The 17,988-nt window shown below is 46.4% G+C and overlaps 1 protein-coding gene and 1 pseudogene across 1 annotated transcript; both read left to right on the forward strand.

Moving 5' to 3' along the window:
* LOC102177456 lies at positions 6,835 to 7,028 on the forward strand (annotated as a pseudogene).
* Positions 13,675 to 17,782, forward strand: MRPL16 (mitochondrial ribosomal protein L16). The gene is made up of 4 exons (XM_018059017.1): positions 13,675 to 13,836; positions 14,157 to 14,222; positions 15,950 to 16,098; positions 17,115 to 17,782. Exons 1-4 carry the CDS (start codon positions 13,782 to 13,784, stop codon positions 17,598 to 17,600), a joined length of 756 nt encoding a protein of 251 aa, XP_017914506.1. The 5' UTR covers positions 13,675 to 13,781; the 3' UTR covers positions 17,601 to 17,782.

Genomic DNA, 17,988 nt, shown 5'->3' on the forward strand with positions numbered 1-17,988 from the left:
TGTGACAAAAATTATTCCATATGAAACTCCCAGAAGGTTCACAACTAGATCAATGATGTTATATCACAACTCTCCCCTTCCATTTCCAATATTTATTCTGGGTAAATCACGTTTCAAATATATTTTATATAATTTATATTTATGCATAGTTATATTTAATATTAACATAAATTTAGCATATAACATGTTTCATATATTAAAGGTAGCTATATATCTGTAACTGTGCTCCATAAATAAAACATAGTATTTTGGATGTAAAATATAGGTATGTATCGATAACCTCACCCTACTCTACATATGTATACATATGCACACCACACACATGAAAAGTGAAAGTGAAAGTCGCTCAGTCATGTCTGACTCTGCAACCCCGTGGGCTATACAGTCCATGGAATTCTCCAGGCCAGGACACTGGAGTAGTTACAGGTCTTTGGGAGGAAAATTTAAGACAAAGAAACTCTAAACTCTGCTTGTTGGAGTCAATATTGGTACAAACTTTCTAGAGAAGAATATGAAAACATGTATCAGAAGACCTAAGATATACTCAACTTTGACCCCAAAAATTCCCAATTCTGAAATTTATAGGAAGGGGAAAAGCATGAAAGGACACAGATATGTAAGAATCAACACGTCAGCTGGGTGTGACTCAGGGAACTCAAACCCGGCTCTGTAACAACCTAGGGGGTGGAATGCGGAGAGAGTCGGGACCTTCAAGAGGATGCGGACAGCTGTATACCTATGGCTGATTCATCTTGGTGTTTGGCAGAAACCAACACAATTCTGGAAAGCAATTATCCTCAGTTTAAAAATAAACTTTTACAAAAGGCAGCTGGGGCGATTAGAGAAGAAGGCTTAGCAGTGCACCCTCAAGACTCCCTAAGACTGGACCCAGACGCGGACAGACTAACAGCCGCTGCTCCACAGGCCGCCGCTCCCGGCATCTCGGAGCCAGCATGTGCGCTCTGGCAACAGCCTGGCCCCCCGGAGAGAAGCGCGGCCCGCAGGCCCAGGTCCCCACCCCCTCACAGCTGTCGGGAAGTCACAGGACCCCAGACAACGGCCAGGACCCTCAGGGAGTGGCGAGAAAATGCGCTTCCCAGGTGGCACTGGCGGTAAAACGCCCGCCTGCCGACACCGGAGATGGAAGAGACTTGGGTTCGATCTCTGGGTCAGGAAGATCCCCTGGAGTAGGAAACAGCAACTCTTGCCAGGAGAACCCCATGACAGAAAAGCCTGTTGCGCTACAGTCCACGGGGTTGCAGAGAGTCAGACAACTGGCACGACCTAACGCCCATGCACGTTTCTTCTACACTTAATTTGTTGCCAGTTTTTACAAGTTCGATCCTTAGGTCAGGAAGATCCCCTGGAGTAGGAAACGGCAACCCACCCCGGTGTTCTTGCTTAGAAAGTTCCATGGACAGAGAAGCCTGGCAGACTACGGGGTCTCAAAGAGTCAGCTACGACTGAGTGCGTGCACACACGACATATGACATTTGTAGCCTGGGGAAGATGGAAGCCCTCTGTATGTCCAACAATAGAGCAAAACAGGCGAACCCCGGTGGAGCTACACGATGGGGTTCTAAAAGCCCCTACAGTTCATGTTGAAGATGAATGCTTGGTAACATGAAAAGACATCCATGCATAGCCCAGCGAAGAAATTAGACTACCCAACATTCCAATATCATCCATCCCAGGGTGTGGTGGTGGTTACCTCTGCATGATAGAATGACTAGTGATCAATTTTTGTCTATTTGTTTCTCTGTTTTCTAAGTTTTCTCCATTCAACGCATAATAGTTGAGCAGTGAAACGTGGGGGAAAATTTTAAACACAGATGACTTTGGGACTTCCCTGGTGGTTCAGCGGTTAAGACTGCATACTGCCAATGGAGGGAACACAGGTTCAATCCCTGGTCAAAGAACTATTAGCAAGACACCACATGTTGCATGGCACAGCCAAAAAATAAAAATCAGACCAAGACGACCTTTTCTCAACAATTGCACGCACACACAAAGGAAAGTGTGTGTGTGTGTATGAGTCCCGCACCCAACATTTGCTCTAATGATTGACATGGAAGGAAAAAGAGGGGCATGGAAGGCAAAGAGCAAGGATCCTAGGCTGGTTTCATGTATGAAAACCTCATTTTAACTTCCTGCCTAGTGATCAAGTGGGCTTCCCAGGTGGCACTAGGGGTAAAGAACCCGCCTGCCAATGCAGGAGACATAAAAGACGTGGGCGCGATCCCTGGGTCGGGAAGACCCCCTGGAGGAGGGCATGGCAACCCACTCCAGTATCCTTGCCTGGAGAATCCCAGGGACAGAGGAGCCTGGGGGGCTACAGTCCATAGGGCCACAGAGGGTTGACGCGACTGATGTCACTCAGCACACTCGTGGTTAACTGGGTTCATCTGTACTGGCAGGGGTAGGGGACAGGGGGGCGAGGCTGACGATGGGTCTGCTATGAGGAATCGCAATTCCACTTTGACAAGGAACCTTAACTAAATGCAATCTGTGTGGATTTATTTTTGCATAACCGCTAATGCTCCAGACTGCATTCAGGCGTTTCAGTGACTGTATTAAGTGCTTTTGTGACCTCTAGCGGTCATGGCTGGTAAAGGCTGAGCTTGCTTCCCGCAGGAAGTGGTCAGTTCAGTTCAGTCGCTCAGTCGTGTCCAACTCTTTGCGACCCCATGGATTGCAGCACGCTAGGCTTCCGTGTCCATCACCAACTCCCGGAGTTTACTCAGACTCATGTCCATCAAGTTGGTGATGCCATCCAACCATCTCATCCTCTGTCGTCCCCTTCTCCTCCTGCCTTCAATCTTTCCCAGCATCAGGATCTTTTCAAATGAGCCAGCTCTTCGCATCAGGTGGCCAAAGTATTGGAGCTTCAGCTTCAGCTTCAGCATCATTCCTTCCAAAGAATATTCAGAGTTGATTTATTTTAGGATTAACTGGTTTAATCTCCTTGCTGTCCAAGGGACTCTCAGGGGTCTTCTCCAACACCACAGTTCAAAAGTAGTCAAGAAGTGGTCAGTTGTGCCTAACTACTTTTGTGAAGATGCAAGGGAAAGAAGAAGGAAGATTACCGCCAAATACTATCCCCCATTTAAAAATAATATGGAATCCACAAAGTGGAAATAGAGGGAATATACCTCAATATGATGAAGGCTATATACGATAGTCCTACAAGCCAACATTTTATTCAACCATGAAAAACTGAAAACATTTCCTCCAAGCTCAGAAAGACAAAGATGCCCATTCTCATCCCTTTCATTCAACGTAGTATTGGAATCTCTAGCCAGAGCAACACTGTAAAGCAATTACCCTCCAGTTAAAAATAAATAAACTTTTTTAAAAAGAAAAATAAATGAAATAAAAAAGCTACCCTCTCATGTTTTCAAAGGACCTAACAATATACCTGGAGGAATAAAATAAATGTGAAATGAAAAAAAAAAAGAAAAGAACAGTTTTAAATTTTATCTTGAAGACCAAGCATGCAAAATGTGCCATAATATTTTTTCACAGAGTATAGTGCAAAAGTGAAGAACTTGACCAGATGTCTGTAAAAATGTGTAATAAATTAATGATAATTAAAACAGTGAGGCACTGGTTTCAGAACAGAGAGACTATGGGAGTGGAGTGAAATGTCAGAAGGAACTCAAAAAAATTAAAATGTGGGAATTTAGTACATTATAAAGTCACATACCAAATGAGGATTTTCAACTTGGAAAAGAATTATGTTAGAGCTTTACCTCTGTCCCTTATAATCATATGATCAGTCTAAAAAACTCTTAAAATTACTGGTAGATTTTACTGCTTAAAAAATTATAATCATCATGCCTCAAAAAAGTTAAAGGACGTACTAAAAGATGAAAAAAAATCAAAACACATACACCTGAACAGGAATTAATATACACAACAAGCAGCTTTGAATCTGGAAGAAAAAAAATGAACAGTGTGATTGAAACTCAAAACACACAAAAAAGCGAATCACACATCCAGAAAAACAGACAAAAAGATATGAAACCAAAAAGATGAGAAAAGTTCATCATCTCTAGTAATTTTTTTAAATTGCAAACTAGGGACTTCCCTGGTGGTTGAGTGTTTAAAACTCTGTGCTCCCAAGGCAGGGGGCCAGGTTCAGTCCCTGGTCAGGGAACCCCCGAATGCAGCAGGGTGCAGCCAAACAAAATATGCAGAGTGTGTAACCAGGAGGCAAGCGGTGCCACTGCGCAGAGCCCAGGGGATGCTGTCGGGATCAGCTACAGCTTAGCCTGCTACTGCTTATCCAGACTCACTCTGGAAGGCCGTTTGGTTGCGTTTTCTCCTCACTCCTTGATTAAAAAAAAAAAAAAAAAAAAAGAGTTGTATTGTCACTCCCAGTCACAGAAAACATATTGACTTCAGTAACTAAAATGTCCAAAATTGTGTGATAATTGAAACTTGGAATTGCATTTAAAAGTAAAGCTGCTCCCCCCTTTGAGTTTCAGCCAGAGAGAGAGCAGTGAAAACAAAAATGGAGGCAAGGGGAGGGGCCTTTAGTTCTCATTTCTGCACATGTACCAACACTTACGACCTTTCCTGCCCCTGACCCCTCACCTCTGACCCCTTTGGGATGGCTTACAGTCATGGCACCTGCTAGGAGCTGACCTGTACCCTCCTCTCCCCCTAGTAAAGGTAAGCTGGAGTCCTAACCAGCAATACCTAAAAATGCCTTATTTGAAGCGAGGATCTTCACAGAGGAAATCAAGTTAAAGTGAGGTAACCAAGGTTATGCCCTAATCCAATATGATTAGTGTCCTTATAAAAGGTGGGGCTTTGGACGCATGACAGACCAACACAGAGGGAAAACGGTATGAAGAGCCACAGGGAGAGGACGGCCATCTGCCAGCCCAGCAGAGATGCTTAGAGCAGGCCCTTTGCCACAACTCAGGAGAAACGCTGACACCTTGACTGCACACTTGGGCCCCCAGAATAGCCGGGCTGCTGCTGCTGCTGCTGAGTCGCTTCAGTCGTGTCCAACTCTGTGCGACCCCAGAGTCGGCAGCCCACCAGGCTCCCCCGCCCCTGGGATTCTCCAGGCAAGAACACTGGAGTGGGGTGCCATTTCCTTCTCCGATCCAGGAAAGTGAAAAGTGAAAGTGAAGTCGCTCAGTCATGTCCGACTCTTAGTGACCCAATGGACTGCAGCCCACCAGGCTCCTCCGCCCATGGGATTTTCCGGGCAGTAACCTTCTACTGTTTCTGCTACCCAGTCTGGGATACTTTGTTACAGAATTCCACTGGGTCGGAGATAGCTGTTTCAGGATTTTTTTTTTTTTTTAATGTGGATCATTTCCAGTCTTTATTGAATCTGTTACAATATTACTTCCATTTTGTGTTTTGGGTTTTTGGCCCCGGGTTGCATGCGGGATCTTCGCCCCCCGACCAGGAATCAAACCCACACCCCTGGTACTGGAAGGCAAAGTCTTACCCACGGGGCCACCAGGGAAGTCGCCCAGGGTGCACTGTGAAGTGGACTCTTCCTCCTCGCGGTGCTTCACGGGGTTTTCAGAGGACACGCACACTGACTGCGGAGGGCACCTCAGGTGCCTTGCAGCACACCCACCGCTGCTGAACAGCCGACTGTTGCCTGTAACTCTCTCACTGGCCCTGGCCATCCGTCGGTCCCACTCCTCTAGCTTCTTTCGCCTCGCCTCTCCAGGGGGTCCTGCTGGCCAGGACGAGAGAAAGCTGCGAACTGCACCCTGCACGGGGGTCCCCTTCCGGCCAACAGCACGGCCACACCTTTGACTTGACATCAGTGCAGACGTGGCCACTTCCTTCTCTGAAGCCGAAGGCTGCTTTGGTCAGCCTCCAAACACAGACTTTCCCAGTCCTGTGTCAACGAGATGATCTTGAACTGGCTCTCACTGAGCCTCACGGAGCACTTCATCCCTGACCCGCCGGGAGGGAAGTGAAACTCACAGAGTATCAGCTCTGTCCAGAGAAACCCTTATTGTAATCACCAGTTTCTCCTGCCTTTTTAAAATTTTTCTGGTGCTTCTTACAGACTGCGGCTTCCCTAGTGGCTCAGATAGTGAAGATCCTGCCTGGAATGTGAGAGACCGGGGTCAGGGAGATCCCCTGGAGAAGAAAAGGGCAACCCATTCCAGTGTTCTTGCCTGAAGAATCCCATGGACAGAGGAGCCTGGCGGACTACAGTCCATGGGGTCCCAAAGACCTGGACACGACTGAGTAATGAACTGCACACTAGAGGAGAGTGGGTAGCTAAGAACAGCAAAGCCAGTCCCCATCAGCTCCTTTATATTAATAAGTCCAGACTAGGAAGCTCAACTCCTCAATCTGAATTACAGGAATTATCACATACCTTGGGGCCTCAGGCCAAACTGAGTCAGAGGCAGTTCTGTGTTCAAGTCCTGTTATAAACATAACATTGGATGTGGTTTTTCACCTGTCAAATTGGAAAGCTCTAAAAGAACTTTCACATCCTTTCTCAGAAAGGGTGTGTATAAACAGTCATGCTCATACATTGTTGGTTTTATGCAACCTAGTTTTATGCAATTTTATGAGGCAAAATGATTTTAAGTGAACATCCCTTTGATCCAGTGATTTTTCTTTGGAATTTGCCCAATAGAAATACCAAAACAGTACCAAAATGGTATGAATAAGGATGTTTATTACAGCATGGTCTATAATAACAGACTTGTAAATAACTTGACTAAGCCACAATGGGGATTCATTTACTATGGTGAAAACATTCATAGAAATACCACGGGGCTCTCGGCGGCGGCCACAGCGCAGACCTGACTTCACTCGCTCGCAGCTCGCTCCACGCCCTCTGCAACCATGTCTGACAAACCCCATATGGCTGAGATTGAGAAGTTCGATAAGTCGAAATTGAAGAAAACGGAAACGCAAGAGAAAAATCCACTGCCTTCGAAAGAAACGATTGAACAGGAGAAGCAAGCAGGCGAGTCGTAATGAAGCGTGCGCCACCAGCACGCACTGAACATTCCACAAGCATTGCCTTCCTATTCTACTTCTTTCAGTTCTTTAACTTTGTAAGATGCAAAGAGGCTGGGTCGAGTTTAAATGACTGTGCTACCCCTTTTCACATCAAAGAATGGAGAACCACTAACAACGTAGGCCGCGCCTGCCTCTCCCATCTGCCTGTGTGGCTGGCAGGGAAGGACCAGAACTTGCATGTTGGTGAAGGAGGAAGCTGGGTGGGACGACGGTGAAATCTAGAGTAAGAAGCTGGTCCAAGGTGTTCTTCGGGCTGTAAATTGCAGTTTAATCAGAGTGCCTTTTTTTGTTGTTGTTGTTGTTGTTCAAATGATTTTAATTACTGGAATGCACAGTTTTTTAATATGCAAATAAAAAGTTTTAAAACCTGAAAAAAAAAAAAAAAGAAACACCATGGATCTCGTCTATAAATTCCAAGACAAAAGCAAGAACAGCAGTTGTCATGGTTCCCTCTTGTTGGTCAAACAATTAGAGGTTGATCCATTCTTCGTGCCTGTCGACTCACTCCATGAGAAATGCTGGAAATAACTCCCTTGTAAAACTCTAGTAACCCCCCAAGAGTCTGACTGACTAATTTAGCTGGAGAGCTCTGGGGCGTGTGTAGACACGCATGCCTCTCGGGGCAGTAAGCTAGACGCTCGGTGGATACACGTGCAATGACGGGAGACTTCTCTGAGCCTTGTTTCCACCATCATCTACAGAAAAAAGGACTCCAATACGGTAGGTACCCTGCGTGTGCACGAGAGCGCTCGGTAAACAGCACGTCTGCAGTACGTTCACTACCAACACTGCGTTAGCGCGCAGCGTGCCTTCAACTCGCCTGCGCGGGCTTGGCTGCGCTGGGTCTCCCTTGCCGCACGCGGCTGTCTCTGCTTGGGGGGCGGGGGCTGCTCCTGCGTGTGCGCGCAGGCTTCTCGCTGCGGTGGTTCTCGGGTTGCGGAGCGCGGGCTCTACAAGTTCAGGCTGCAGCCGGGGCGGGATGCGCAGTAGCTGCCGCGCACGGGCTCTAGAGCGCAGGCTCGATAGTTGCGGCGAACGGGCTCAGCTGCTCCGCAGCGCGTGGGATTCTCCCAGGCCAGGGCTCACACCTGTGTCCCCCGCAACGGCAGGCGGACTCTGAGCTACCGCATCACCAGGGAAGTCGCCGGGACGCTGTTTTTGTGGTGGAAAGCTATGGTACCACTGCCCTTTTACTAATGCTCTACACCATATGGAAGCTAAGTGGATTTATTTAAAAAAAAGCTAATATTAACTAGCCCCTCGAGAAGGTTCCGTGGGCCTCCTGAAGTGAAGAGCCTGCATGGTTATTTATTACATTATGATATTCTGATTAGAATCTGATAAGCAAGAATCCAATATTTTTATTAAAGTGAGAGCATACACACACACATGCACACACGAGTGTGTATGCATGTTATGTGTGCACGCATGTTATGTTCAGTCAACACCTGGACCTGGGACTGGGCTACAGATTTTTTATCTTCATCTCTGGAATTTAGAATAAGAAATTAAAAACTGAGGTGTTAGATATTTTTTATACAGATAGGAGAATTATAAATGTCAGTGGATATCGGCCTCAATAATCCAGAAACAATGCCTGGTGCCTATACTCTACTTTTTAAAACTTTCAAAGTGCTCACAGAGCACAGATTCCCAAACTTGATTAGGTATTAGAATCACTGAGAGGGCTACTTCATGACAGAAATTCCTGAACCTCATCTTTAGAGTTTCTTAACAAGTAGTAGTATTACCCTCGTTCAAGGTAAGGAGCAGTGGCTGTGCTTTGCTGGAGCAGCCGTGAAGAGATACCCCACGCCCAAGGTAAGAGAAATCCAAGTAAGATGGTAGGTGTTGCAAGAGGGCATCAGAGGGCAGACACACTGAAACCATACTCACAGAAAACTAGTCAATCTAATCACACTAGGACCACAGCCTTGTCTAACTCAATGAAACCAAGCCATGCCTGCGGGGCAACCCAAGATGGGCGGGTCATGGTAGAGCGGCCTGACAGAATGTGGTCCACTGGAGAAGGGACTGGCAAACCACTTCATTATTCTTGCCTTGAGAACCGTATGAACAGTATGAAAAGGGAAAATGATAGGATACCAAAAAAGAATCTCCCCAGGTCATTAGGTGCCTAATATGCTACTGGAGATCAGTGGAGAAATAACTCCAGAAAGAATGAAGGGATGGAGCCAAAGCAAAAACAATACCCAGTTGTGGATGTGACTGGTTATAGAAGCAAGATCTGATACTGTAAAGAGCAATATTGCATAGGAACCTGGAATGTCAGGTCCGTGAATCAAGGCAAATTGGAAGTGGTCAAACAAGAGATGGCAAGGGTGAACGTCGACATTCTAGGAATCAGCGAACTAAGATGGACTGGAACGGGTAAATTTAACTCAGATGACCATTACATCTACTACTGCAGGCAGGAATCCCTCAGAAGAAATGGAGTAGCTATCATGGTCAACAAAAGAGTCCAAAATAAAGTACTTGGATGCAATCTCAAAAACGACAGAATGATCTCTGTTCATCTCCAAGGCAAACCATTCAATATCACAGTTATCCAAGTCTATGCCCCAACCAGTAACACTAAAGAAAATGAAGTTGAACAGTTTTATGAAAACCTACAAGACCTTTTAGACCTAACACCCCCAAAAAGATGTCCTTTTCATTATAGGGGACTGGAATACAAAAGCAGGAAGTCAAGAAACACCTGGAGTAACAGGCAAATTTGGTCTTGGAATGCGGAATAAAGCAGGGCAAAGACTAATAGAGTTTTGCCAAGAAAATGCACTGGTCATAGCAAACACCCTCTTCCAACAACACAAGAGAAGACTCTACACATGGACATCACCAGATGGTCAACACCGAAATCAGCTGATTACGTTCTTTGCAGCCAAAGATGGAGAAACTCTATACAGTCAACAAAAACAAGACCAGGAGCTGACTGTGGCTCAGATCATGAACTCCTTATTACCAAATTCAGACTCAAATTGAAGAAAGTAGGGAAAACCGCTAGACCATTCAGGTATGACCTAAATCAAATCCCTTATGATTATACAGTGGAAGTGAGAAATAGATTTAAGGGACTAGATCTGATAGATAGAGTGCCTGATGAACTATGGAATGAGGTTCGTGACATTGTACAGGAGACAGGGATCAAAACCATCCCCAAGAAAAAGAAATGCAAAAAAGCAAAATGACTGTCTCGGGAGGGCTTACAAATAGCTGTGAAAAGAAGAGAGGTGAAAAGCAAAGGAGAAAAGGAAAGATATAAGCATCTGAATGCAGAGTTCCAAAGAAGAGCAAGAAGAGATAAGAAAGCCTTCTTCAGTGATCAATGCAAAGAAATAGAGGAAAAGAACAGAATGGGAAAGACTAGAGATCTCTTCAAGAAAATTAGAGATACCAAGGGAATATTTCATGCAAAGATGGCTCGATAAAGGACAGAAATGGTATGGACCTAACAGAAGATATTAAGAAGAGGTGGCAAGAATACACGGAAGAACTGTACAAAAAAGATCTTCACGACCCAGATAATCATGATGTGATCACTCATCTAGAGCCAGACATCCTGGAATGTGAAGTCAAGTGAGCCTTAGAAAGCATCACTACAAACAAAGCTAGTGGATGTGATGGAATTCCAGTTGAGCTGTTTCAAATCCTGAAAGATGATGCTATGAAAGTGCTGCACTCAATATGCCAGCAAATTTGGAAAATTCAGCAGTGGCCACAGGACTGGAAAAGGTCAGTTTTCATTCCAATACCAAAGAAAGGCAATGCCAAAGAATGCTCCAACTACCACACAATTGCACTCATCTCACACACTAGTAAAGTAGTGCTCAAAATTCTCCAAGCCAGGCTTCAACAATATGTGAACCGTGAACTCCCTGATGTTCAAGCTGGTTTTAGAAAAGGCAGAGGAACCAGAGATCAAATTGCCAACATCTGCTGGATCGTGGAAAAAGCAAGAGAGTTCCAGAAAAACATCTATTTCTGCTTTATTGACTATGCCAAAGCCTTTGACTGTGTGGATTACAATAAACTGTGGAAAATTCTGAGAGATGGGAATACCAGACCACCTGACCTGCCTCTTGAGAAATCTGTATGTAGGTCAGGAAGCAACAGTCAGAACTGGACATGGAACAACAGACTGGTTCCAAATAGGAAAAGGAGTATGTCAAGGCTGTATATTGTCACCCTGCTTATTTAACTTCTATGTAGAGTACATCATGAGAAACGCTGGACTGGAAGAAACACAAGCTGGAATCAAGATTGCCAGGAGAAATATCAATAATGTCATATATGCAGATGACACCACCCTTATGACAGAAAGTGAAGAGGAGCTAAAAAACCTCTTGATGAAAGTGAAAGAGAGTGAAAAAGTTGGCTTAAAACTCAACATTCAGAAAACGAAGATCATGGCATCTGGTCCCATCACTTCATGGGAAATAAATGGGGAAACAGTGGAAACAGTGTCTGACTTTATTTTGGGGGGCTCCAAAATCACTGCAGATGGTGACTGCAGCCATGAAATTAAAAGACGCTTGCTCCTTGGAAGAAAAGTTATGACCAACCTAGATAGTATATTCAAAAGCAGAGACATTACTTTGCCGACTAAGGTCCGTCTAGTGAAGGCTATGGTTTTTCCTGTGGTCATGTATAGATGAGAGAGTTGGACTGTGAAGAAGGCTGAGTGCCGAACAATTGATGCTTTTGAACTGTGGTGTTGGAGAAGACTCTTGAGAGTCCCTTGGACTGCAAGGACATCCAACCAGTCCATTCTGAAGGAGATCAACCCTGGGATTTCTTTGGAAGGAATGATGCTAAAGCTGAAGCTCCAGTACTTTGACCACCTCACGCAAAGAGTTGACTCATTGGAAAAGACTCTGATGCTGGGAGGGATTGGGGGCAGGAGGAGAAGGGGATGACCGAGGATGAGATGGCTGGATGGCATCACTGACTTGATGGATGTGAGTCTGAGTGAACTCCGGGAGTTGGTGATGGACAGGGAGGCCTGGCGTGCTGCGATTCACGGGGTCGCAAAGAGTCGGACCCGACTGAGCAACTGAACTGAACTGAACTCAACTGAATAAGTAGTAACCAGATATTTACATTTTAACGAAGGTCTGAGGAAAGTCTGAAAACCAGCTTTTTGGAGATGCTAGCAAACATTCCAATAAAACTCAGTCTGTCAAGATTCCCTATTTTGCACCATATTAGCTGTATAGCAATTCATGTAATCCCTGAACTTCATTTTCCTACAAAGAACTAGCCCTGAACTGTCAGAAGAGAAGTGTAAATAAACAGCTGTGAAAAATTTGAGGGGAAAGATCATTTTCTGTGATCCGGGAAGACCTCAGGTCCATCCTTCCATCTTTCACTCCCTTTATTTATTCTTCTCATATCTCAGTGTTAGCTGTTTGTATTCCCATCATATCCTCTACATAAATTCATAAAGATAGGACCACTGGATTTTCATATTTGTAGCCTCCATTGTACTTAACTCTTACAAGGAAAAAATAGACATTACAGTTACTGCTTAAATGCAGAAATTTGAGTTAATGTATAGTTCTTTTAAAATAAGTAATGAGGTAGACGTTTCAGGGTACCGAAAGACTTGAGTCCAATCAAAGGAGTGTCTGTACTGCAGGTTTATTCTCTACCCAAAACAATATTATACAGCGTTCGGCTTGCGACTTTTAAATGCCTGAGCACGTGGGAATCGCCCACTTTTTGTGGAGAGGCAAGGAGAGCACAGAAGAGCTGCCCAAAATCTGACCCAGGCTGGGCAGGTGGGGGGTGGGGGGCAGTTTAACCCTTTCAGAGCCGTTCTTGGGACAGATATGAGTGGCTGCAATAAAACCCACTAACTCATCTGATACAGATTCAACGTGCAGTCAAGAAGTACATAAAACTGTGGGCAGGGAGGGTTCTCCCAACAGCTGTGCGAGATTACAGGTTTTATTGTTGCCATTTACGAAATTAATCCTTGGAGAAAGACCACGCGCGGATTTAGCAGGACTTAAGTACATTAGATATCAGCCTCGACTGGTAATCCCATTTTCCGTCTAGAAGCTTGGGGAAAGAGCCTCTTTCTAAACATGAAAAAGCTTCGGGCCCATAGAGATGACTTGCCCAATCTTCTCCCAGAATAATCACACCGTTTTTCATTTTAACTGGATACCAGGTTTTGACATTGTGCGTTCACTGCGTTTCGGAATCGCAGACTAAGCTCAAAATCGGGTTGCACCACTTTCCCGGTGTGGGACTTGGGGAAAGTTAAACCTTTGGCCTTGGAGATGGAATCTGCGAAGTGGGTGTAGGGACGCGCTTGTTGCAGAGATTCGTTGAGGACTCAACACCAGGACGAGGCGCATTCAGCGCAGAGCCCGGGAAACGTTAAGGTAATCGTGCGTCCGTCGCTTTTTCCCACGTCCCGGGAGGGAGGAAGCACGAGAGGCGGTGGGTTGCAGAGAACCGCACGGCAGCACCTCAACACGCGCGCCCGGCCCTCTCCGCGCGGTCCTCGGCGGAGACAGCGCCCGTCCCCGCCGGACCCATCTCGGGACGGACCGCCAGCCCGCGCGGGCGCCAGGCCGGAACCCAGGTCCCGAGCCTCCGGTTTCCTCCGCTTCCACCCGGGACTCTCTGCGGCCTGGACCGGCGCGAACGCAACTTCCGGCCCGACGGAGCGGCGGCTGGAACAGCTTGGGACGAGGCTCCCGGGCGCCGCGCGCGGGACCATGTGGCGGCTGCTGAGTGGCGCCCGCGCCCCCCTCCTGCGAGCGACCCTGTCAGGTCAGCTGTCCCCTGTCCCCCCGGCTTCACTCCCAACCCCCGTCGGGTGCTCGCATCGCCTGAGGCCCTCGCGAGTGCTGAAGCGCGGGCGGGCCTGCAGCGCCCTCCGCCCCTCACGCGGAGAGACTCGTGCAGAACCGTCCGCGCGACGTGGGGTCGCCTCCGAGTCCCCGACCGGTCCTTCTCGGGGGCCGAGAGCCTCGGGTCTCCCGGAGTGGAGCCCGCGGCCCACAGGACAGCTCCGTGAGGAGCGTCAGGCACAGAGCGCGTCAGGCCCTGGCCCTGTCGCCTTCGGGGTTTAATCTGACCTTTCTTTGTAGATTCGTGGGCAGCGCCGCCCGCCCGTGCCGGCCTGAAGACGCTGCTCCCGGTGCCAACGTTTGAAGGTGAGAGCTTATCTGTCTTCTGGTTTATAAGCCTTTCCTGTGATGGAACCTAGCGGGGGGTGGGTGAAGAGCAGGCGTTTTCTTGTGCCCCCATTCCCATTCATCCATTCAGTAGTCGTGTATTGAAGGCACTCTACGCCAGGCAGTGTTCTAAATGCTAAAATCATCAGTGGATTACCTCCCCTATGCCCTACAACTGGTGCGAGACCCGCAGCCCCCTTCTCAGCTGCACCTAATTGGCCTCCAATTTAGACTTCTGGTGTTTGCTCCAGATGAGGTCACATATGTGCATGTACCTACTGTGTGAAAAGCATTAGTTTATTAATATAAACAGCAAGGTAAGCCACAATTTGATAAATCTTACACTTTTGAAAATATATTGGAAATCTCAAAAATATGAAAGATGCCTGGACTTCTGAAGCTGCCTCATCTTGTACAAATAGCTGTGAAACTACTACACCCACTGGAGTGCATACAGCCGTGGAGACGGGAGAAAAAATCGGGAGAAAATGTTACTAGGTTTCTCTGTTGTGTGCTCGTGGTGTCTGACTCTTTTGCAACCCCTTGGACTATAGCCTGCCAGGCTCCTCTGACAGTGGGATTTTCCAGGCAAGAATACTGGAGTGGGTTGCCCTTTCCTTCCCCAGGGGTTCTTCTTGACCCAGGAATCAAACACACATCTGCACTGGCAGGCAGATTCTTTACTGCTGAACTGCCAGGGAAGCCCAAGACACATAGAAATGGCAGGTGGCAGTTTTTGTAGTCCTTAAAGTCTCCTGTTTTATATTTTGACTCCATCACAGACCCATGCTTATTTTACTATGGAAATAACTGTAAATGACAAGTTAATTTTTTTCCATATTGTCAAAGTGTCAGACCTGATAAAGACATAGTGTGTGTGGCCTGGGTTTCTGCCCACCTACCTTCACCAGGCAAGCACATGGTAGGATATATACAGCTCTCAGTGTGAAATGCCCTTGAACAGATAAAGCAAAGAGCATAAATCAAAGGAGTACTAGGTTGTAAGTCTCCCAATAAGAATGTGGCAAGCAGGAGAACTTAACTTTTATGTACAATATAGTATCATACTGCCTGGCTTTGCTGTTTTGGATGGCCCAGATCAAATTATAAAATGTCTCCAGGCCTGAAGTTCCTCTTCTATAAAATGGAGATTAAAATTACTACTTTCCATTTCTTTATCTGGATGATAGTTATGTGTGTACGTTTGTGTGTTCACTTTGTGATAATTCACATTTCATATTGGACCCTTTAATATATGTGTGTTAAACTTTGAAAAGTTTAAAAAATCTAAAAAGGAAGCCCTAAAAAAAAACAGGGCTATAAAGTTGTTTTGAAGATTAAGAGATAATGCATGTAAAGAATTCAGCTTAACTGCAGCACGTGAAACATTCACATACACAAAAAAATGTTACCTTGTGTTATTTTGTGACTGTCTCATATCTCTATACCTTCCCTAACAGTCCCTTTAGGTTAGGCATTTTAAAAGGGCATTTTGGTTGGCAATTTAAAACTTTGCTATCTTAAAAGGTTCAAAAACATTTCTACAAGGTAAATCTAATACACTTTTGGAATTGTTGTTGAGTGGTAACTTTAAGGCTTTGACCTGGTTGTTATGAATCTGTCTAGGAAAAAAATGGATCCTTCAACATTGACCGAAGTCAAATCCTTTGGTTTGACTTATTCTTGCTTGTCTATGCTCCTTTTAGATGTCTCCATTCCTGAAAAGCCCAAGCTGAGATTTGTTGAAAGGGCACCGCTTGTGCCAAAAGTGAGAAGAGAGCCTAAAAACCTGCGTGACATACGAGGTCCTTCCACTGAAGCCACTGAGTTCACAGAAGGCAACTTTGCAATCTTGGTGAGTTCAGCGTCAAACGGCTACAGGACGGAAGCCAGGGACTAAAACAGACTCCTTGGGTTCCTTCTGGTCTCTTCCTCCACAGCTTTCACTAGAACTGCCACCAGCAGCTCTTTAAACTGATGTGCAACACCCAGTAAGCATTGAGTCATAAATGTTTTTTAATGTGGAGTGAAAATAATGTAAAAGCAGGAGACGGAAGACGTTACCTCATTTATCCCATAGTCAGACCGTGAGATCTACTCAAACCTCTGATCAGGATTATCCATGAGTCAGTATGTGGGATGTCTAAACATATCCTGCTCATCAGGTGGCGTCTGTGAAAACTTGACGTCGTTACCTACACAAATGGCTGTGGATGGCGGTTTAGTTCCCACCAGGCAGCCAGAGGTTTTCAAGTCTGCTTCCCAAAGCCTGGCCACCCAGCCCCTGCCAGCCTTTCAGCACCTCGGTGTGCTCCGCGTTCCTCTCTCCACCCCAGCCACACTGGCTTCTGCTCAGGCTCACTGTGGCCTTCGTGTGTGCCATTCCTCTGCCTGGAACGCTCATCTGTTTTCCGTTGGCTGGTTCGTTCACTTCTGGCGTTAGCTATAAACCTCACCTCCTCAAAGAGCTCTTCCCTGGCTGTCCATTGAAGTGGGTCCGCACTTGTTCTGTTACCATCATACCCTAGGCTTTCCCTCCACTGTGCTTATTAGAATTTATATTTTTACTTTCACGTGTATCATTGTAAGAACAGCACCCAGCCGTGCTAAATCGCTTCACTTGCATCCAACTCTTTGTGATGCTATGGTCTCTAACCTGCCAGGCTCCTCTGCATGGAATTCTCAAGGCAAGAATATTGGAGTGGGTTTGCCATGGCCTCCCGCAGGGGATATTCCGAACCCAGGGATCGAACCGGTCTGTCTGTCTCCTGCATTGGCAGGAGGGTTCTTTACCACAAGTGCCACCTATTAAAGCACAAATGAAGGATATCTAAATTTCTACGTGTTTCTAATGCTTCCATTCACTTCTAGGCACTGGGTGGCGGTTACCTCCATTGGGGGCATTTTGAAATGATGCGCCTGACAATCAACCGCTTCATGGACCCCAAGAACATGTTTGCCTTATGGCGAGTACCAGCCCCATTCAAGGCCATCACCCGCAAGAGTATGGGGCAGCGCATGGGGGGCGGCAAGGGTGCCATCGACCACTACGTGACTCCTGTGAAGGCGGGCCGCCTCATAGTCGAGGTGGGTGGGCGCTGCGAATTCCAGGAGGTACAAGGCATCCTTAACCAAGTTGCCCACAAGTTGCCTTTCCCTGCCAAGGCCGTGAGCCGTGAGACTCTAGAGAAGATGCAGAAAGACCAAGAGGAGCGAGAACGGAACAACCAGAACCCCTGGACCTTTGAGCGCATCACCACCGCCAACATGCTGGGGATACGGAAGGTGCTGAGCCCCTACGACCTGACCCACCGGGGGCGGTACTGGGGCAAGTTCTACATGCCTGAGCGCGTGTAGTGAGGCTCAGGAGTGGGAATCCACGCCTTCGCGCCCCTAAGCCAGTCCTTCGGGTCTTTGGGTACCTCTGATGTCATAACCGAGGAGCAGCATATGAACAGACGCTCTGAAAAACTGTACATCACTTGTCAGATTCTTTTAAGTGCATTATATTAAAGTGTGAGCATCAGCTCAAGACGATGTGACTTCTCACTGGTCGCTCAGTCCCTTAAAGGATTAAGAACCAGACCTAATTGACTGGTTCTCAACGGAAAGAATGTCTTCAAGGCGAAATCACGTTTCCTTTCCCACCTCTGATACAAGTCAACCTTTTATATATACACACTTCAGGAGCTAGTTTTTATGCCACTTTAGAAGTGAGCTCGCTCAGTCGTGTCCGACTCTTTGA

This window comes from Capra hircus, chromosome 15 (assembly GCF_001704415.2).
Source record: "Capra hircus breed San Clemente chromosome 15, ASM170441v1, whole genome shotgun sequence".
NCBI classification, from domain to species: domain Eukaryota; kingdom Metazoa; phylum Chordata; class Mammalia; order Artiodactyla; family Bovidae; genus Capra; species Capra hircus.

Bases quoted from the DNA above. Each gene is read 5' to 3' on its own strand.
- MRPL16 (XM_018059017.1), top strand. From the start codon at position 13,782: ATGTGGCGGCTGCTGAGTGGCGCCCGCGCCCCCCTCCTGCGAGCGACC. The intron at 13,837-14,156 runs GTCAGCTGTCCC...CTTTCTTTGTAG, and splicing joins CCTGCGAGCGACCCTGTCAG to ATTCGTGGGCAGCGCCGCCC. The intron at 16,099-17,114 runs GTGAGTTCAGCG...ATTCACTTCTAG, and splicing joins AAGGCAACTTTGCAATCTTG to GCACTGGGTGGCGGTTACCT.